Raw genomic sequence first — 22,949 nt, 5'->3', positions numbered from 1 at the left:
CCGTACTATAATTCATGAAGTGTCTTCTGCTAGGAACATCTAAGCTTACAGCTGAAGTACTCAACTTCTCCCAGTACAGGTGTATCATTTGATCATAATCCTTATGCCTAGCCTTGCCATGGCCTCCTGACAGATGGGAGTTTACTTCCTTATCCCTTGACTTGGGGGTGACCGTCTGTCATGCTTTGGCCAATGGATGTTAGCGAGTGTCATACAAGCAAAGGCTTGAAATAGGCTGACATGGTTGACTTGCTTTTTTGTATTCTTGCCACTCACCATGAAAAGTACAAGCTTTGGGAGAACCACTGGTCAAAGAGGATGGGAGACACAGGGAGTGCACCAGGACCCATCATGACTATATTTCTCAAAACTGGCCAGAGGAAAAAGACGTGTTATTTCACAGAGGAACAACCCAAGAATAATAGCAGATTTATCACCAGAAATAATGCAAGCAAAAAGATGGTGAGTCAATATCTTTGAAGTACTGAGAGGAAGAAACTTAGAATTCTGTGCCCCTTGAAAATATTTTGGAAAAACAAAAATGAGATGACTATTTGTTCATACATACAAAAGCAAAAGGAATTCACTGCCATCAGACCCACACTACAACTAATGTGAAAGGACATTGTTCAGGCACAATAAATAATACTCGAAGGAAACACGGATCTATACAAGGGAATGACAAGCACCAAAGGAATGAGAAATACTATGTAGGTAAAAATATATGACTTTAATTATTACTTAAATCTCCTTAAAAGATAAGTGATTGCTTAAACAAAGATAATAACAAAGTAACATGAAGTTGCTTTACATTAAAAAGTAAAATCTAGGGGGAAAAGGTGTAAAATCTAGAACAAAAATAGTACAAAAATCAGAAGGGGGGAAATGTAAGTATGCTATTGTGGGGTTCTTATACTATACCTGAAATGGTGTACTACTATTCAAAGGTAGACTGTAATAAATTCAAACATGTACTTTAAGCCCTAAAGCAACTACTAAAATAACAAAACAAGTTATAGTTAATAAAATTAAAGGGAGTAATAAAATAATCGATTAATCTAAAAGGTAGCAGCAAAAAGTGTGAAGAAGGGTTAAAACAGATGACACAATAGAAAACAAATATCAAAGTGCTAGTTAACTTCACCATATGAATAACTACATTGAATGAAACTGGTCTAAATAGTATAATGAAAAGCAGAGGTTATTAGATTGGACTAAAAAAGCAACACTCAACCAGATATTGCCTACAAGAAACAGATTTCAAATAGAGAGACACAAAAAGGTTAAAAGCAAAAGGATGGAGAAAGATACACTAGGCCAATCTAACCAAAAGACGGCTGTAATAGTTATACTAATGTCAAGTAAAGCAGATTTCAAATCAAAGAACATTGTTACAGATAAAGAAGGTCATTTCCTTCTAATCATTAATTCTAAACATTTATGCATTCAACCGTAGAGCATGAAGATACATGAAGCAAAAACCAAGAAAACAGCAAAAAGAAATTTTAAAATGCACCATTTTGTAGGGGAGATTTCACTAGCCCTCTTTCAAAAACTGAAAGAAGAAACAGAAAATCAGCAAGGTTATAGAAGATACAGAAAACACCAAGCCCTAACTTGACCTCATTTACACATCTCCTGCCCCACCCAGGAGCAGCATACACATTCTTTTCATGTGCATGAAGAACACGGAACGTAATAGACACTATTCTGGGACAATGAGCAGGTCTCAATAAATATAAAAACATTCAAGTTACACAGAGTATCCTCTCTGACTACAGTGGAATTAAGTTTGAAATCAGTAAGAGAGTTATTTCTGGAAAAACCCACAAATGTTTGGACAAAAATAACCCAAAGAAAGAGACCAAAAGAAGAGAAAATCAAAAGAAAGGAGAAATCAAAGTGGAAATTAGAAAATATCTTGAATTGAATGAGAATAAAGACAACACACCAAAATTTGTGAGACGCTGCTCAAGCAATATTTAGAGAAAATTTGTAGCACTAAATTCCTATATAAGAAAAGAAGGAAGGTCTCAAATCAATAACTTCAGCTTCTGCCTTGCAAGCTAGGGGGAAAAAATACACAAAGCAAATTAAACTCTAAAGAGAATAGTGAAAATTATGCAGATCAGAGTGGAAATGAATAAAATGGAAAATAAGAGAGAGAGAGAGGATATCAATAAAACCAAAAGGAAGTGCTTTGAGAGGATTAATAAAATCTCCAGCCAGACTGATCGGGGAGGGCGGGAAGAAAGAGAGGGTACAAATTACCAATATCGGGAATGAGAGAGGGGGCATCACCACAGATGCTAAAAAAGAACAATAAAGAAGTATTATAAACCACTTTGTTCCAATACATTTAACAATTTAGATGACAGAGACAAATTTCTTGAGAAATACAAACCTACCACATATAGAGAAGCTGAATTACTATGTTGTACACCTGAAACTAATGTAACTTGTGTATCAACCATACCCAAATTAAAAAAGCAAACAAACAAACAAAAAAACCTTCTTTTAAGAGAAAAACAAAACAAAAAAAACTCCACAGGCACAGATGACTCCTCTGGTGAATTCTACCAAAGAGTTAAGGAAGAAAAAAATATATATATACCAATTCTACACAACTGAAGAGGAGTGACTGTTTCTCATTCTATGAGGAAAGCGTTACCCTGGTACTAAAATCAAATCAGAAAATGACATTATTAAAAACAACACCCTATGGACTAATGTTTTTCATCAACATGGATGCAAAAATGCTGGAGAAAGTTATTTAGCATATTGAATGAAAATATATATAAAAATGAACTGCATCATGACCAACTGGGGTTTATCTCAGGATTGCATGATTGACCTACCATCTGAAAACTCACGAATATAATTCATCATATCAACAAACCAAAAAAAGAAAACTCATAGGATCATCTTGATAGATGTAGAAAAAAGTATTTGAAAAAATTCATATCTGTTCCTGTTCAAGACGCTCAATCAAGTAGGAAAAAAACGCAACTACCTCAACCTGGTAAGAGTATCTAGGAAAACCTACAGCTATCATCATATTTAATAACCAAAGACTGAAAGGCCTTCCCCTAAGATTGTGACAAGGACGGCTGCCTCGCCACTTCTATTCAACAACACTGGCAGTACTAGACAGTGAATTAAAATAAGCAGAAAAAGGGGTGCCTGGGTGGCACAGTGGTTAAGCGTCTGCCTTCGGCTCAGGGCGTGATCCTGGTGTTATGGGATCGAGCCCCACATCAGGCTCCTCTGCTATGAGCCTGCTTCTTCCTCTCCCACTCCCCCTGCTCGTGTTCCCTCTCTCGCTGGCTGTCTCTATCTCTGTCAAATAAATAAATAAAATCTTAAAAATAAAATAAAATAAAATAAAATAAAATAAAATAAAATAAGCAGAAAAAGAAATTAAAGGCATTCAGATAAAAAAAAAAGTCAAACTATCTTTATTCACAGAAGATGTGATCACTTATATAGAAAAATCCAAGGAAATCTATAAAAAAGGCTACAGGAACGAATATTGAGGTTAGCAAGTCTGCAGGATATAGCATGAATATGCAAAAATCAGTTGTATTTATATATAATAGTATGAACAACCAGAAACTGAAATTTTAAAAATACAACTTACAATAGCACTAAAAATATGAAATACTTAGGGATAAACCCAACTAAAGATGAGAAATACTTGTACATTGAATACTACAAAACATGGCAAACATAAATCAGAAAAGACCTTAATAAAGGGAGAGCTATACTGTGTTTATGGGTCACACAACTCAGTATTATTAAGATGTCAATGTTCCCAAAGCTGATCTACGGATTCAATGCAATACCAATCAATATCTGTACTGGGTTGATACTGTGCCTCCCCCACCCCACCCCCCAAAATTCATGATCATAAGGAACCTGTGAATGTGACGTTATTTGGCAATTAGGGCAGATGTGATGAAATTAAGATGTGGTCATACTATATTAGGATGGGCCTTAATGAAATGACCAGTGAGCTTATAAAAACAGAGAAATTTGGATACACAGACAAAAGGAGGATGTCATGTGAGGATACAGAGCACAGAGGACACAGACACACAAAGAAAATGCAGTGTGATGACATAAGCAGAGATTGGTATCATGTTCTAGGTGCCAAGGAACACCAAAGACTGCCAGCAACCACCAGGAGAGAGAGGCAAGAAAGGATCCACCCCTAGACCTTCAGAAGAAGCATGGCCTTGCTGATCTCAGGCTTGATCATGGCTTTGATCTCTCACAGCCTCCGGAACTGTGAGAGAATAAATGTCTGTTGGTATAAGCCACCCAGTTCATTGTTCTTTGTTAAAACAGCCCTAGTAATCTAATAAAATATCCCAGAAGGTGTTTTTGAAGAAATTTACATATCAATTCTAAAATTCATATGGAAATTCAAAGGATCTAAAAAGCCAAAACAATTCTGAAAAAGAATGACAAAGTTGAAGCACTAACCTTATCTGATGTCAAGACACCTTTACCAACAGTGACAGTAATCAAGATAATATGGTACTGGCACAAAAGGTAGGCAAATAGATCAATGGAAAACCAGAGTTCAGAAATAGAACCACATACATATGGATAACTAATTGTCCACAAGGTGTAAAGGCAATTCAGTAGAATAAAGATAGACTTTTCAACAATCACGCATCATTAATAAAGAAATAAACTTCAACCCACACTTTGCACCATATTAAAAAATGAACTACAAATTGGTCACAGACCCTGTTAAACTGTAACAGCTTATGCCATAAAACTTCTAGAAGGAAACACAGAAGACAACCTTTGTGACCCTGGTTAGGCAAAGATTTTTTTTAGATGTGACATGAAATGTCTAATTCTTAAAAAAGCAATAAATTGGATAAATTGGATTTCATCATAATAAAAACCTTCTACTCTTCAAAAAAGCACTAAAAGAATGACAAGATAAGCCACACACTGGGACTAAATATTTGTAAATAATATATCTGATAAAAGACTTGTATCCAGAATATATAAGGGACTCTCAAAACTCAACCAAATAAATAAATAAAACATCAGCAAAAGTGTTTCACAGACACCAGGGATGACACACTGATGTCATAACATTCTTCAGACTCATCCATAGTATCACAAATAGCAGGATTTAATTTTTTTTAAAGATTTTATTTATTTATTCGACAGAGATAGAGACAGCCAGCGAGAGAGGGAACACAAGCAAGGGGAGTGGGAGAGGAAGAAGCAGGCTCATAGCAGAAGAGCCCGATGTGGGGCTCGATCCCATAACGCCGGGGTCACGCCCTGAGCCGAAGGCAGACGCTTAACCTCTGTGCCACCCAGGCGCCCCAGGATTTACATTTTAAGGCTCAATAATATTCCACTGTGTATATATACCACATTTTCTCCACTCATTCATCCAATGGACACTTAGGTTGTTTCCATGTATTGTCCATTGTGAATAATGCTGCAGTGAACAGATGTCTCTTTGAGATACTGATTTCATTTCCTTTAGATAAATATCCAGAAGTTGAATTGCTGGATCATAAAGTAGTTCTATTTTTAATTTTTTGAGGAAACTCCATACTGTTTTCCATAGTAGTTCTACCAATTTCCATTCCTATCAACAGTGTACAAGGATTCCCTTTTCTCCATATCCTCACCAACATTTGTTATTTCTTGTCTTTTTGATGATACCCATTCTAACAGGTGTGAGGTGAGAGCTCATAGTGATTCTGATTTATGTTTCTCTGATGGTTAGTGGTGCTGAGCTTTTCATATGCCTGTTGGCAATCTGTGTGTCTTCTTTGGAGAAATGTCTCTTCGGGACCCTTGTCCATTTTTAAATCCAACTATTTGACTTGCTATTGAGTTGTATGAATTTCTTACATATTTTAGATATTAACTCCTTATCAGATAGGTGATTTGCAAATATCTCCTCCCATTCCCTAGATTGCCTTTTCACTCCGTTGATTGCTTCCTTTACTGTGCAGAAGTTTTTATGCTAAGTAAATTAAGCCAGACACAGAAAAACAAGTGATCTCACTTATATGTAGAATCTAAAATAGTCAGGGGCGCCTGGGTGGCACAGCGGTTAAGCGTCTGCCTTCGGCTCAGGGCGTGATCCCGGCGTTCTGGGATCGAGCCCCACATCAGGCTCCTCCTCTATGAGCCTGCTTCTTCCTCTCCCACTCCCCCTGCTTGTGTTCCCTCTCTCGCTGGCTGTCTCTATCTCTGTCAAATAAATAAATAAAATCTTTAAAAAAAAAAAAGAATCTAAAATAGTCAAAATCATGGAAATAGAGAGTAGAATGGTGGTTGCCAGGGGTTAAGAGGAAGGGAAATGGGGAGATGTTGGTCAAGGGTATAAAGTTTCAGTTAAGCAAGTACTAGAGATCTATAATGTTCAGCATGGCGACTGTAGGTAAAAATAGTGTATTATACACTTGAAATTTGCCAAAAGAAGAGATATTAAGTATTCTCACATCAACAAAAATAATAACCAAAAAAAAGAGGGTAACTAAGTAAAGAGATGTATATATTAATTAGCTGGATTGGGGAGATTACTTTACAATGTATACATATATCAAAACATCAAGTTGTATACTTTAAATACATAAAATTTTTTATTTGTCAACTATACCTCAGAAGAGCTGGGGAAAAAAGAAGATATGCAGATGTCAAATGAGTACAGGAAAAGATGCTTAACATCATTAGCCATTAGGGAAGTGAAAACTAAATTTCAGTGAAATAATACTACACACTTAATCAGAACAGCAAAAATTAAAAAGATTAACCATACCAAGTGTTGGCAAGGATGCAGAGGAAATGGAACTCTTATGCAATGTGGATGGAAGCACAAATAGTATAATCACTTAGAAGTCTGGCAGTTACTTAAAAAGTTAACCTTATTCCTACCATATGATCCAGCCAGTTTACCCTTAGATACTTACCCAAGAGAGAGAAAAGCATGTGTACACACAAAGATTTGTATACAAACGTTCACAGTACTTTTATGTGTAACACCCAAAAACTGAAAACAACCCAAATATCCATCAATAGACAAAAAATCCCCCAAACCCTGACAAGTCCATAGAATGAGATACTACTCAGCAACGAGAAGAAATGAACTGCTGATACATGTTACAAAACGGATAAACCTCGTAGGAATTACGTTGAATAAAAGAAGTCAGACGAAAAAGGGTACATGCTATATGATTCCATCTACAGAAAATTCTAGGAAATTCAAATGAACATATGCGGACAGAAAGATGAGTGTCTGACTGGAGGGTGCAGTATGTGGAGAGGAACACGAGTGATTACAGACACAAACTTTGGGGGTGACAGGTATATTCATTATCCTGATCCTGGCAATGGTTTCACAGGTATACACATATTTCAAACCTTATCAAAATGTATACTTTATGGGCACCTGGGTGACTCAGTCGGTTAAGCGTCCAACTCTTGATTTGGGCTCAGGTCATGATCTCAGGGTCGTGGGATCAAGCCCTGAGTCAGGCTCTGGGCTGGATGTGGAGCCTGCTTAAGAGTCTCTCCCTCCTGGGGCGCCTGGGTGGCACAGCGGTTAAGCGTCTGCCTTCGGCTCAGGGCGTGACCCTGGCATTATGGGATCGAGCCCCACATCAGGCTCCTCTGCTATGAGCCTGCTTCTTTCTCTCCCACTCCCCCTGCTTGTGTTCCCTCTCTCGCTGGCTGTCTCTATCTCTGTCGAATAAATAAATAAATCTTTAAAAAAAAAAAAAAAAGAGTCTCTCCCTCCTCTCCCTCTGCCCCAATGACAAAAAGTACATTTCAAAAGTACAGTGGTTTCTGCTGGGAAGTGTCATGACGCTTCTAAACTTTTACCCTTTGCTTCTCTGTAATTTACTAGTTTTTTGTGTTAACAATGCATCCTTTATGGCATTATTCTTATAAGCATATCGGGTAACAGAGATTTCAATTTATAGCCATAGACACAAAACATTTAGAGTTTGCAAACCATCACCCTGGGTTGCAGACAGACAGACAGACACACACACATACACAATGATTTCCTAATATAACACAGTATTTCAGTAAGCCAGATGACAATAAAGCCATAGGTACTCTTTCTTCCCAAGAGTTTTTTATTTTTTATTCTTTTATTAAACATATTTTGAGAACATTTACTCTATTCTAAATGTTATGCAGGAGACTTGTAACTTCCCAACAAGGCAGGGGAGGTCAGATAAGGAAGCTTAAGACAGAAAGCTTAAATAAAGTTTTTAGGAATGAGGCCAACTGGAAGTTATTTTTCATGTCATAGATACGTCTTTTATTGAAGGGTCACAAAATAGCTTACAATTTCTAACAGTGAGTGAAGTTTTAGCATTTCATTAGTAATGCATGCAGTGGCCTAAGGAAACTTAACTTTATGACAGGAAGGAAGCCTGTGACAAGGCCACTACAGATGGGTCCATCACAGTTAATGTGAGTAACAGTAATAACAGTAATAACTCTACTGCCCGGGCTCAAGAGCTTTAGACGTGCGATCTTACAATGGGACATCATCAATTATTTCATAGGACATTGTCAAGTATTTGTTCTACAACTTTTATTATATTAAACACTAAAATAGCACAATGAAGATCCATTTACCCATGACCTAGACTTGTCACAAATGTTACATTTGCTCTATGTGTCTACCTACGTTTATATAATCCTGAAAATGCTCTCATGAGCTGACACACAACAAACTCAACTTTCTAAGGAACTGTTTCCCTAGGTGGGTGGGTTGTTATTTTTGTTTTGTTTTGTTTTTACCAAACAAGTTGGTAGATGGCCCAACCATCCTTAGTGTAGCACGTCATGAGTCTGCTCATTGGCCTTGCGTACGCTGAGTAAGAGTGTGACAGCTGACAGTACTGAGAAGAGGGGCAGAGGGATAGGGCCTGTGCTTACAGTGACTTCTGTGATGACCACCGGATGAACAAAGACCCCCCTACCACCACATCTGGAATTTAATAATATTGCTGATATGTAACAACGTGAAGGACTTGGCTAATGTCGAAAACCCAAAGATGTTTCTAAAGAACATACATCCTGAACATTAATTAAAGACAGAGTTAAGATGTATTTGTTCAATTTACTGGATGTCTGGTATCCGTTATCCTTAAGGGGCTTAAGATGCTGGCACGCACGGTCTACAGACTTCTGCTTTCCATGTCTGCCCTAGGAGCATCACGGTGTGGCAGAAAGATGACAGATCTGCTCAACTTTAGAGTAGGGATAATGATGTCAGGACTCAATTGAAGGAGACTTTGCATATAGCATACTCAGTCTCGCGCTTTCCCATCGTGAGCTCCTGCCCGTCTCCCCAACTCATTCTTCTGCATTCCCCTTCTCCCCATCCTCCACTGGCCTCTCTGCACCAGCTAATCCCCACTCTCTGCTCATACCTCAAACCATGTTCAAAAACACAAAATCTCAAAAAAGCTTCACACCATGAGATGCTTTGTAAAGAGAATATAAAATGCAGAACAGGAGATGGTGCAAAAAGTCTAGGCATTGCAAGAGGCTCAGGAGTCTGAGAACCTTGGAAGGCTGTGAGGCCAACTTACACAATGATTTAAGAATATCGTCAGGGCCCCAGATGATAAGTCAACCACACTGCTTGGCTACTGCTGCCGAAATGAACCCACGGTGCCGCAGGTGAACCACCCGGGCAACAGACCGACCAAATGCACTGTTTTCTTCCTTCTAATTTCCATATTACTAATTCTTTCAGTGTTACAAGAATGCTAACATGTTTACTTTGAAAAAATATCAACTGGAAGAAGAGGCAGCTGGTCCAGAAATGGGCTACGGATGAAAAGAAGAGCCAGGGCGGTATTCAGAACTAGGTGATAGGTACCAGGGAAGCGAGTGGTGCATGCGTGCAGGATTGCAGGATGGCCCCTGTTTGGATGAGACAAAAAGGACCCTTCCGTGAACTTATTAAACAAGTTGAAAATCTACTTCCATTTGATTGGCTAGGAAAAATAGGATTATTGCATGAACTTAAAATGTGAGCTGCAGCGTTTGGCTGGAAAGCAGAGATGAAAGGTACCCAAGTTAATGTGCTAACGGGACACCCACAGCCACGTGACTGCCTCCCCGCATAGCAGGTACTCCCAACAAGAATGGAGAGACGGGCCTGGAGGAATCAGCTTGGATGGTCAGAAGATAATCTGTCTGGATTTGCAAAGGAGAAGGCTGTATGAAAGAAAGAAAACAGGCAACATCGTTGTTGAGACAAGATTGAGGCAAAATAGCTAGCGGTTCCCTGCTATGAAAAAAAAATTCTGAAAACAGGTAATCTCGTCTTCCTCTCTGCCATGTGAGAGGTAGCTAGGCAAGCAGGGATCCTGTCCCTAGCCCTGCACCTGGGGGGGCCCCACCCTCTTGAACACCTTTCCTGATATTTTCTAAGTCCTCTTCTCGTGGTGGCAGCTGTGGCTAGCAAGGCTATCCAGTCAGGGCACTCCAAGTCAGCACCAGGACCCATGTGGGGCTGGCCCCCACCTCTCCTCTTTGGAGCACTCTGTGACCCTACTCTCTATGTAGCGTCCATCATCTATCCCAGGAAGTCTGCGGCTCAGGTCCACCCAGTCATCCTGGAATGTGGTAGCCAGGTTTGTTTCCAAGAGGGTGGCTGGTGAGTAGACTGCTGCCACCAGCCAGCATGGCATTTCGTGTGTGGAATCCCATGGGACTGGCCACCAGAACGGTGCTGATATGCTCACTTCAAGTGATTCAAATTGGTTATATGGACAGAGGACCTCCCCGCCCCGCCCCCGAGCAAAAATATTTGCTCAGAGCCGCAGTCCCTACAGAAAGCCCTGGTGGGAAAGGAGGGTGAATATGGATGGAATTAAAGTCAGAAGAGAAAGCAGTTCAAAACATTGTTTGAAGGAAAAAGAAACAACTTTGCATGTGCACATATCTATGTGTATATATACATGATAGCTTTTTCTGTCTTGATCTGTTAAAATCCTATTTATATGCCATAAATTTGATTTCTTGGGACATAATACCTTCTAAATCTTCCTTTTTAAACATGTTTCACCAAACGCCCATTTCCCAGGAACAGGTAGTACTTTGGGACGAAAGGGAGACTGTTTGAGAAACTGATTTAAACAAACAGGGCTTTTGTTGCAGAACTTCTCAGAGCCTTGAACACACGGACATAAACTATGTAAAGCAAAATGAGATGCAGCTGCTCCCAGCCTCCTATGACCAGGAACCCCTTTCCACAGCATCTTATGCGACCTGATGGAAAATGCTGTTTTAAAAGAATAATGCAGGAACACACACACACACACAAATGCACAGGAGATTTCTTCCTATTTAGTTTCTTGGGAGGGAAAAACAGAAAAGGCTGGGTTCGTCCTCTGGCAGTTCCATTTTTGTAAACATAGAACCAGAAAAGCAAGGTCAGCCCTTTGGTGTTGACACACGGACCTCTCCTTGTAAGCAGACAAGGTTATTTCCCAGAGAAGATTCTATGATAGAGCTAAGGTCTGGAGCCATTAGAGGGCTCTGTAGGTCTGATGGATTCATTTCGAATCCCAGGACACGCTCAGGAGAGACTGTCACCATAATGAAGCTTGGTGGTCGAGACAAGCGAATCCGTCAGGTGAGGAATATTTCAGTCCCCACATCTGGAGCTCCTGGGTGGGATTAATACAAACACTGTTCTTCCCCACTGAGCTCAGGATAAAAATAGCAAACTGGGGACACAAACCTATCTGCTCAAGGTAGAATAACTTAATAAGCTTTGTAAAAACATCAAAATAAAACTGAAACAGATCACTCCTTATTATTATAAATACATGTATCTGGGAGAAAAGTTTTTCAGATACATCTCGGCTTGCTAGCTTCCAATACCCTGATCCCACGCAGCTGGTAACTCATTTTCTCCTGACATTTCTATTTATTCTTTTTCATCATTTACCTGTGCATGTCTAAAAACATTATAGACCCCAGGGCAACCCTCCGGGGCCCCCTCCCTCTTCGGGAGTTTTGTACTATCACTTTGCTATTGCTCAATAAACCTTTCTTTGCTGCCCACCAAATAAATAAATAAATAAATAAATAAATAAATAAATAAATAAAAACATTATAATCCTGACAAGACAGTCCATTTACTTAGAATATGCAGCTTCACATATAATCTGATCAACACATCTGCTATTACAAGCATGCGCGTACGTGTATATGTGAGTCCAAAGGTCAGAAATACGGAGTATTTCCAGTCACACTATTTTTAAGTGGAGCAGTTATAAATGGTCTATCACGATATACCCTTGACTCAGCTGGATATTTCCCTGGAAGAAATCTGTTTATTCACTGTGGTACTTGGTTCATGGCCACAGATTTGGAAACCCTGGCTGACAACAGTGGTTCTCCCAGCGTGATCCCACGACCAGTGGCATCAGCATCACTGGGGGGCTTGTGAGGAATACAGATTCTTGGCCCCCACCCCCGATCTGCTAACTCAGAAACTCTGATGCATGTGACCCAAAAGGGGTAAAGGAACACATAGCTGTGCATATCTACAGAGGGACAAGCAACTGAGGAAGAGGCTGAGAAGCTTCAAGGAAAGGCAGCATCCATGTAATTTTAAATAAAGCTAGATCATATCACTCAATAAGCGGGAAAGCGGACTAAACCATAAATCCCTGCCTCACGCCATCTCCTGAAGTGGTGACATGAGATGAACAGCCGCTTAGTCAACAAAGATGCTTCTGGTCACACACTGGGGTCCACCGCAGGAGCCATGCTGCTTCAGATGCGGAAAAAAACACAAAAACCCCATTCTCCCTCCTCCCGATGAAAAGAAAACAATATAAACGAAGCTGAACCCCCAAAACCCACCTCCACAAGGTCTCTGATGGTTAGTTCTTTTAAAATCACCTGGCACGCTGATGGAGGGGACGCCCAACCACTGTGTTATAAAAGGTCTGGGGGAAGGGGTGTCTTCCTCTCCTCCCCTGGGCCGTGGAGCTGTGCGCCAAGACCAGCCAGGCTGGGGCAGGTGGCCCTCCAGCCAAATGCATCACTGCGGCAGCCCCAGCCCAAACCCGTTCTGCTTTGAAAGGTGCTTCCTCTCCCTCTGTCCCCGACTCTTGACTTCCCATGACCACTGCTCAGCAATATCACGGAAGTTCTCCCTCTTAGAAGTACTTCAGGGCCTCTTCTAGCATTTGTAATTTTAAAAAAGTGCTTTGATTCTTTTTTTTTCCCTACCACATAGGACCCTTTATGAGCCAACCAACTGCAAATAAAAAAACATTTTAAAGGAAAGAACACTTTTGAACCCCAGCTTGGCTTTAGAACTCGTCTACGTGCCACAATGCCTCGACTTCAGTTGCCTCCAGTGCCAAATGGAGGTGCCTTCAGCCAAGGACATGTGGCTTCTAGGTGAGCACGCTCTCTATTAGGGGATGGGATCGAGAGCACGTTCTTTGAGGGTGCAGGGACAGCAACTTGAATAAGGATCTGATCACCCCAAAACACTCTTAGTCTGAAAACTGACAGAGCAAAAAAGAGAAGGAAGCTGAGCTGTTTGCAAATCAAAGGGACGGAGACAAGTTGGAAATGAAAACTGCTGGAGTTTGGGGCCCATGCAATGGCCGGTGCCAGGTGAGATCACCTGGCTCTGATACTACTATCCCTGATAGGTTCTATGGAACCACAGACATCATCTGTCCATGCGCTAATCACCGTGCAAGTCTCCCTCTTCAAAGGAGCTGCTAAATCACATGTCACAGCCCCGTTACCTTACCAAATTCACCATCTCCTACCAACCACAGAAGAAGGAAAACAACTGCTAAAAGTTATTGCGCCTTATTGATAAATGCCCTTAAAACAACAACACGTTATGATTTGCCACCGCATTGCTTCTAAATGTCTATTTCCTGAGCTGTGATTAGTACATCATTCCTGTTATTATCAACAGGATGTGACTGTAGTTGGCATGTAGTCCACAGTGTTGTTATGGACGTACTCGGTAATTACAGCACTGCGTTCACACCTCTTGCAAAATGTAGGTATTCTATCTGACCCTAAGAACACTGGGGGCAAGAGATATTGGCAGGATGTTTCTGGGGACTTTCCCTGTTAAAGTAATGGTTTCAGCGGCATGAGGAACAGCTCTGGAGGTGAAGAAGCTTCATTCTCGAGACAATGGGACAACCAAGAGGCCAGCAGAGAGGGGTCTGCAGCCGACCAAGGGAGCTGGAACAGGTACACCCCGGGGTCTTTGCCAAGTCATGTAAATGGATGCAGTTCCTTGTGCCCAAGGGCAAAAGGCTTAAAAATATTCACCTCTTTTAATTTCATTTTCCTATTCTCTACCAGGAAGCAATACAGAAGTAATTGAGGCTGTAAGCCTGAATTAATATATACTGATGTTCACAGAAGTGTCGGTGAAGAAACAGGAAAACAGAAAGTGACCTGTGACCACGATCACAGGCTGGTCCATCCGTCGGAGAGAATACTCTGGTTACACATTTTCTTTTGAAAAGACAATATTGTGACATGAAAAGAATGTTCAATAGATTAAGTAGAAAAGTCGGGAATCCATAAAAATACAATCTGAATGTTGTGGTACAAAATCAATACACACCTAGAAACCAAAGCCTGAAGGAAAAGAAACCAAAGGGCATTAGTGTTATGATGTAAGTGACTGTTAGAATTCTTCATTTTACACTTTTCAGTATTTCCAAATACTGTGCGTACACTTCCCATTTGGGAATCCCAAGTGATTAAAGCAAACCTGGACGAGACTGGAAATGACGCTGTCGGCTCTAACGTCTGCCACTTGAAAGCTGGTCACTGAGGGCCCCTCGGCCCTGGTACATGTGTGCTCATCCCCACTCCACAGCCGGCACTTACCTGCGAAGGTGTTGTCACGCTGATTTCCGGAACAAAGTTGTCCTCAAAGAAACTGATGATGTTCTCCTGCTGGAGTTCCTTTGTTGGGGTGACTTTAGGCAGAGGTGGGACGGGAGGCCCTTTCCTTGTCTACAAAACATCAGAAACACAAGCAAACTAATTCGGCCACAGACAGCATGCAAGATGTGTAGAAATGCCCCATGAACAGTGCTGGGCGGACGTACTGGTCACTGACTGACATTTAGATATGCACAGAGAAATAAGGGGCCTGATGAGTAGATAGAGAATGCTGTCTGCCTTGGTGGCTCTGGGGGCACCAACAAGCAAGGGCCCCTCGAGAGACACTCAAGCGAGGCGACCCCATCCACCTCAACGCCAGAGCTACATGCAGGGCTGCAGGGCCGGGCGCCCACGCCTTTCAAGTTAAACCAGGGTGATCCCCTACATGAAGTCAACCAAAACGGATTCCTCTTTTCAGCAAGAAATTAAAATTTGACACTATAACCAGGAAAGCTTTTCACCGGACTCAGTGAGACCACCCACAGACAGCATGCATTTCACTTTCCACCAGAGTGTTTGGAGAAGTAAGAATTCACAGATCTACTCCATGGATCTTCTCACCACTTTCCTTAGTTTCAAAGACTTGAACTTCAAGTCTTGCTGTAGGAATTTCATCTTCACCCCACGTGGGGAAGACAACGGTGGCAATGTTTCTATGTAGTGGCCTTTTCCAGCCCTTACTGTGTCTCTCAATCACTTGTTCCAGATGCTTCTGTTGAATGTCTACTCATTTGCGACATACTGTGGGTGATCCCAAAAATGTGATGTGGCGTACGAACCTCATGGCTTTCTTGGCCATCCTTGCTCCAAGTATAACCAAAAGTGCTAGAGGAGGGAAAGTCCAGGGAGAAGGTGGACTGATCGGAGCCTTCTGAGAGCGAGAGATGGGAGGTGAGGAGGGCACGTGAGCCTAAGAAAGCTGAGGCTGTGGAGAGAAGTCTCAACCCACCCGAACACAGGGTATATGAGCAAACAGGAACCCAAACTGGAGAACTGAGTGGATTCCCTAGTGACCATCACAATGCCTACAGCCTCAAAGTCTGGAAACTCCTTTTAATGCCCCAGCACCACAGGATTAATCCCAGATGGGGTCACCTCACCACGAGTTCTTCCATTCTCCCCAGTATATTTGACCTCTTCCTACCTGTGAGGGTGACCTAGGCCTTGCTGGTGCAGGAGACGCAGGTGCCAACGTGTGATTGGGACTAGCTGTCGGGCTCGGGATGGGCGAAGGCTCCTCGGGCGGTGACGGTGTCTTTGCGATGCGGAGAGGACCAGAATCGCTAGATGAACACACGAGAGTCAGCAATGAGCCTTCTAAGGGACAGCACTTACTTTCCAGGGGCCCTCCGTCCCAGAGGAATCCTGAGGCACATCTGGTTCTGTCTGTCATCTAGCCCCCTTCTAAGTTAATTCTGGTGGTTAGTAACAGTGTTTGGTGACATTGGTACCATTTATTGTCTGTGGTCTGTGTGCCAGACCCCATTCATATATATTATCTCTAACCGTCATGACACCCAGGCATCACAGTCCCCACTTCACGGGTAGTAAGGTGGGGCACAGAGAGGTTAAAAACCCCTAAAGTCACTCAGCAATTTGGTGGATCTGAATTCAGGCTTTGGGAATGCAAACCCCCTGATCTTTGCATTGTGCCAAACAGACTCTGCAAAAATCTTTCAAATGTAAGCTGATTTAGCTAAACCACTTTCACTTTTGATTTAGAAGAGAATCTTGCTATGTCACAATCTATAGAAAAACCTACCCTGAAAATTATAAATTTTATGTTAAAGGCACCCTCAGGATAGTGTTAAGATTTTATAGGAGTCAGGGGCACCTGGGTGGCTCAGCTGGTTAAGCGTCTACCTTTGGCTCAGGGTCCTGGGATCGAGCCTCACATCAGGCTCCCCGCTCAGTGGGGAGTCTGCTTCTCCCTCTCCCTCTGCCCCTCCCCCCACCTGTGCACATTTTCTCTCTTAAATAAATAAAATCTTTAAAAAAAAACATTTTATAGGAGTCTTTTTTTTTTAAAGATTTTATTTATTTATTCGACAGAGATAGAGACAGCCAGCGAGAGAGGACACAAGCAGGGGGAGTGGGAGAGGAAGAAGCAGGCTCATAGTGGAGGAGCCTGATGCGGGGCTCGATCCCATAACGCCAGGATCACGCCCTGAGCATGAAGGCAGACGCTTAACTGCTGTGCCACCCAGGTGCCCCTATAGGAGTCTTTTTTGATAACATCTGGAAACAAATTCATTAATTGTTCCTCTGTCTACACCTTATAAAACAAAGACTCAGCTCAGATACCTTGACATGTGTAAACAAATTATGTGAGGGCAGAGAGTCAATAGTGTTTCCTGAAAACCCACCACATTCCTGGTACTGGGCCAGATGCTTGGAACCAGCTCAAACGCAATGACCAGGAGGGTACTTGGGACACATCCTATTCTCTAAGTCTTTCTGATGTCTACAGATTGAGGGAGTAGGGTCTGTACCCCAAAGTAAAACACATACACCACAGCATGGTTTACATAGTCAAGGGAGTGGGTCCTGCAGAGAACATGGACGAGCCGCATGATTGAGGCTATGTGCCAGCAATCATGGCCTCTGCCGGGAAGCATGGCCCCAATCTATGCTCAACAGGGCGTCCCCTGAGCTCACTCACCACCTCGTTCTGCAGAGGAATGATGAAAAAAATGAAAGGAACATTTGTTAAGCAGCCATGGCCCCATTTTCTCTGCATTTCATCTGATTCAGCAATACTGAGATTTTCAGACACGCTTGTCCCTTTCACGTCTCTATGAGGGAGTACCCTTAATTTTTTCATGTACGTCATGTTAAAATACCCAATGTCATTTTGATGTTCTTATTACAACTTTTTCTTTGTTCCAAGTTCATATTATATCGGAAACAGAAGTCCTTTCCTGTATTCTTTTAGGGAATGTTCTTTCCCTTAGAAAGATAAGAGATACTAAATGCTTACTTCGTGTAGCCAGTGTAGCAGAGACTAGTATGAGTGTGGTTAATACAAAGAATATTGAATAAGAAAATAAGCTCTCTCCAGAGAGATCTGAACATATGGTGATGGGGGCCCCCATGCAGGAGTATGTGTTCTTATAAATGTGTGTGTATGAGTGTTTATGTTGATTGACATTAAAAATGCAAATATTACCTTACAAGCCATTTAGTTCAATACCATCTTTTTTCTGTTGATTAAAAAAAAAATGAAATCTTTAACCAGAGAATTAAATGGATGCCCTTAAGGACGGCTAAGTAAGTTAACTGCAGAGTCAGAAGCTGGAACGCTGATCTTCTGACTTCCAGCCCAAGGCTCATTAGCCTGCATTCCTTGAGTACATAATGCCTGAGAAGGATGGAATAAAGGATTCCAAAATCAGAGGAGAAAGCTGGTAGGAAGCCAACTCCTGGAAAGGGAGAAGATCCACTTACGGACTGCTGGGCCTTTGGTATATTTGACTGACATAATTCACGATAACAATGTGAAACAGAATCAAAGCGATGCAGTGTTTGTGAGGTCAGGTTAAGAGGTAGGATGATGGCGAGGTCTCACCTACGCCCTCTTTCCTTTCCCAAAATGGACCATTAAAGATGCCAGTATAAGGACTCAGTGTTGTGAGTTTGGGAAATTCCTTTCTTCTCCAAAGAAAGTAACAGGTGCACGACTAGAAAATTTATACCACTGCTGACAGGTCCCATGGAAAATGGAGAAAGGCAGATAGCCAGTTCTATTGTGACCCTGACAGACACCCACAGAGTAAATCTGAAGGCTAAAGATCAACGTACAAGCACAGAACGAGGCTGCTGTCAGCCTTTACGTGGAAAGGCTCCTTAGCTTTAGATTTTTCTAGAATGAGTAAAACAGCATAGGCTCATGCAGCCTACAGAAACTGCAACAAGCATGGTGTTTGAGGTGAACGGACATGACTTGGCTCATGTCCTTGATGAAGACGGCCTACCTGGGAGCTCCTTGAATGGTAAAGGCCTTGTCAGCGTGCTGGTCGCCCAGCTTCGTCATCACTTCATACAATTTGTGGCAAAGCTAGAGGGACAGAGACCATTTGTCTATTAGCTGTAAGTCATTCTGGTGCCAGTTCAGGCTACTGCTCCAAGAAAGGGTCTGTCTACCGAGAATCTTACAGTAGCGCGGATGGTCTCCGGTTAACTTAAATTCTGCAACTGCGCCATTTAAAACTCATGTCAAAAGTGAAAGGCCACAAACACAAATAAACCTTTAAAAAACCAAAATATATTTATTAGTCAGAGGATAGAACAGAAAACAAAAACTTATTGCTCCCATTGACTCTCTTAGAGATAAAGTGGTGCGACTGCCCTGCTGAACTCAGACATTAGCTGATGACAGAATGGCTGGCTGTCCGCGTGTTCGGACACCCATTTCTCCTCAGCCTAAAAAGCACTGCTTGAATGCCAACTTCCAAAGCTGACTGAAAACAAAGCAAAACAAGACTGTGAGACTGGGACACAGAGAAAAGGCATCTCAGAAGAGAAATGGAAACAGGCCATGATTCCTGAGAGCCATTTGTACACCCAGAGATAAAATCCGCACAAAACAGAGAGAACTATGTGGTCACTACCCAACACTGGAGAAACACCACTAGGCGTAATAACGCACTATGAAAACCAACACACAGGTGACAATGCTATGCCATTTCATTCGCTTTCAGAAAAGAAAATGTTCATTTATGTTATATTCCTCAAATAAAAATAATCATCGTTACTCACCACCGCGATTTCCTTATGAAACTTGGCCTCGAGGCTGGAAACGTTTTTGAAAGTGTTGACGTAAAACCCGACTCGTCTGCCAGGTGGAGACACAGAGGGGAAAGAAGAGTAGGGAAAGATCAGTCACCAAAATTGTAATTTTTAATGGCGATACAATGCATTAGGAACAGGTTTTCTTTTTCCAACGTTGAGTAACACTGGACCGAATTCGCTGGCTTGGAGTAGAAACTCTGCTGTCGCAGCTGACGCCCGGAGACAGTGGCTCTCAGGCTGCGGCGTGCAGCTGGAGGCCCGCTTCTGATTCAGCAGGTCTCAGGTGGGCACGGGAGATTTGCATTCCTAACAACTCTAGGTGACACTGAGGCTGCTGGTGCAGAGAAAAGACTTTGGGCAGTGTGGCCCGAAGAGTTTGTTTGTGTTTTAGATGTGTGTCTTATAAAGGGCTGGGGATACAGAAGTTTCCCAGTAATTTTTATACCCTACGTATGGTCTCGCTTTGGTACCATAGATTTGGATTCTGAAAGGGGTTTGACAGGGGGATATAGAAAACTTCCCAATTCACTACAATTCCTCAACTGAGGTCAGAGGGCGCTTTCACTGAGCAAACAGAAACACAAGCTGTCCGTTCACAATATCGTGAACGTGTCTGTGAAGCAAAACCATGGGGTGGGGGTGTTCCTGGGACGGGGGAGGCTTAGGTCCGCCATAGTACGCACCCCCGGCAGCACTGTGGACTCAGCCATACCTCCTGTACGGGCTCCCTTTGCTCTAAATGAGGGCTCTTTGGATTCTATTAATTTAATCCTGAATCCAGCTAGCAAATTACTCCTTTAATTCTTGTTCTTGTTTCAGTGGCATTCTCAAAATTAACTCCAGAATCCTGATTGGTTCATTAGATTCCAAATCCCAAGAAAGGACTTAGATGCCAGAAACATTAGATAGGCAGGATATATGGAATAAACATACACTCGGGGGGCAAGGGGGGTGTAGTAGGAATACTTATTTTGGGGGAGTAAGAATGTGCCTATACAAAGTAGGACCCCTCTTATTTAAACAGTAACATGAGGGGTGCCTGGATGACAACGATAATGACAGTTAAGCGTCTGATCCTTGATACTGGCTCAGGTTATAATCTCAGGGTCATAGGATCAAACCCCGCGTGGGGCTCCGTGCTTAGTATGGAGTCAGCTTGAGACTCTCTCCCTATCCTCTCCTTCTGTCCTTCCCCAGGTTCGTGTTCTCTTTCTCTCTCTCTCTCTCTCCCCCCTCTCAAATAAATGAATAAAATATTTAAACAATGACATGAAAGGATAGAGAATGGGGCGCCTGAGTGGCTCAGTCATTGAGCATCTGCCTTTGGCTCAGGGCATGATTGGGATCGAGCCCCACATCGGGCTCCTCCACTGGGGGCCTGCTTCTTCCTCTCCCACTCCCCCTGCTTGTGTTCCCGCTCTCGCTGGCTGTCTCTCTCTCTGTCAAATAAATTTTAAAAAATCTTAAAAAAAAAAAGAAAGGATAGAGAAAAGGGGGCTTCCAGTCTCCCTGTGCCTTGTGGTGAGCAGGATTCCAATACGCAGAGGCGGACGAATGTTCCATCATCATTAAAGCCGATAGAAAGAGCAGCCATCTAAACACTTCACATATTCCCTCACTTAATTCTCATAACTACCCCCAGGGTAGTGAGCCTCAGTTTACATTCTGGTTAACTGAGGCACAGAGAGATAAACTGTCCAAGGTCTTGTAATTATTAAGTAGAGAACCTATATTTGGACCCAAAAGGAGGAAAACCAATAGAAAAGCATGCACTGTGAAACAAGAAATTCCACCTCAGCATGAATATCATTATTTCTGTGGTTTCTGATGATATTAGGTGGTTTCAAATTTTAACAAAATAAAAGATAAAAATTGAGATTCAGGGATGAAATAATAGGTAAGTACTATGTGCATCCTACCAGTAAGACTTACTTTTTCTATGGCTTAACCTGTACCTTAAATTCCTACCACATTCCACTTAGTGTTTTTTACTTAATAAGACAAGTTTATTTGGGTTTCCTGCATTCTTTTCAGCTTTATTGAGGTTTAATTGACCAATAAAATGGTAAGATATTTAAAGTGTGCATTGTGGTGACTTGATATACAATTGTGAGGGGTTCCCCCCATCTAGTTAATGAACACAGCTATCACTCCATACATTTATCTTGTGTGTGAACATTTCTACTCTCTTAGCAAATTTCAATTATATAATATGTGTTATTGACTATAGTCACCATGTTTTGCATTACATGCTCAGACCTTATTCATCTTGCAGCTGTGTGTACCCTTCTACCAACCTCTCCCTATGTCCCCCACGTCCTAGCCCTGGGCATCAACTTTTCTACTTTCCATTTCTATGAGTTTGCCTATTTTCCTTCAGATCCCACATATAAGTGATATGATGCAATATCACCACACACCTGTTAGAATGGCTATCATCAAAAAGACAAAAGATAACAAGGATTGGTGAGTATGTGGAGAAAAGGGACCCCTCGAGCCCTGTTGGTGGGAGTGTAAGTTGGTGCAGCCACTATGGAAAATGCCTCGAAGGGTTAAAAATAGAACTACCACTGGATCCAACAAGCCCACTGCTGGATGGATTTCTGAAGGGACTGAAAACAGGGTCTCGAAGAGGTACAGGCACTGCCTGGCCCACGCAGCATTCACAGTAGCCAAGGTATGAAAGCAATCGAAGTGTCCATCAACTGGCGAATGCTTGAAGATGTGAGACATATCTGTACATGCAAACATGCAGGTCATTGTGTATATAATTTCACACCAAAATGAAAAAGAGGTGAATTCAGGGACACACGGTCACTGCTGGTATTGAACATTACAATTAAGCAGAATGTATGTCTTTCTCTGTCTGGTTTATTTCACTCAGCATGACACCCTAAAGGTCCATCCACGTTATCCCAGATGGCAGAATCTCCTCCTTTCTTATGACTGAATAATATCCCATTGTGTGTGTGTGTGTGTGTGTCTATGTGTATGCATCTATAGAGAGATGCACATACGTATATTAATAAAGAAAATCCTGGCACAGGGTGTTCGTGGAAATAGTAACTACTTGGGAGGGTCAGACCAGCAGCCTGGGAGATGGGAGCCTAGCGAGGCAGGCAGACCTGTGCTCTGGGGCGGAGGATCTTCCAGACCATTTGCAGGCCATG

At 42.0% G+C, this 22,949-nt stretch overlaps 1 protein-coding gene across 7 annotated transcripts in view; it reads right to left on the bottom strand.

Moving 5' to 3' along the window:
- Positions 1-22,949, bottom strand: part of AMPH (amphiphysin) — a 219,518-nt gene that overhangs the window by 48,820 nt on the left and 147,749 nt on the right. For all 7 annotated transcript variants that reach the window (XM_034665790.1, XM_034665814.1, XM_034665808.1 and 4 more), the window contains exons 8-11: positions 19,747-19,822; positions 18,963-19,045; positions 16,133-16,271; positions 14,929-15,057 (exon numbers count right to left, since the gene is read on the bottom strand). In XM_034665790.1, the coding sequence (XP_034521681.1) occupies positions 14,929-15,057; positions 16,133-16,271; positions 18,963-19,045; positions 19,747-19,822 (427 nt within the window). The remainder of the gene's footprint in view (positions 1-14,928; positions 15,058-16,132; positions 16,272-18,962; positions 19,046-19,746; positions 19,823-22,949) is intronic.

The sequence above is a fragment of the Ailuropoda melanoleuca genome, chromosome 1 (genome assembly GCF_002007445.2).
Source record: "Ailuropoda melanoleuca isolate Jingjing chromosome 1, ASM200744v2, whole genome shotgun sequence".
NCBI lineage: Eukaryota > Metazoa > Chordata > Mammalia > Carnivora > Ursidae > Ailuropoda > Ailuropoda melanoleuca.
The sequence above is the reverse complement of the archived record's forward strand: the minus strand, read 5'-3'. Positions and strand labels throughout refer to the sequence as shown.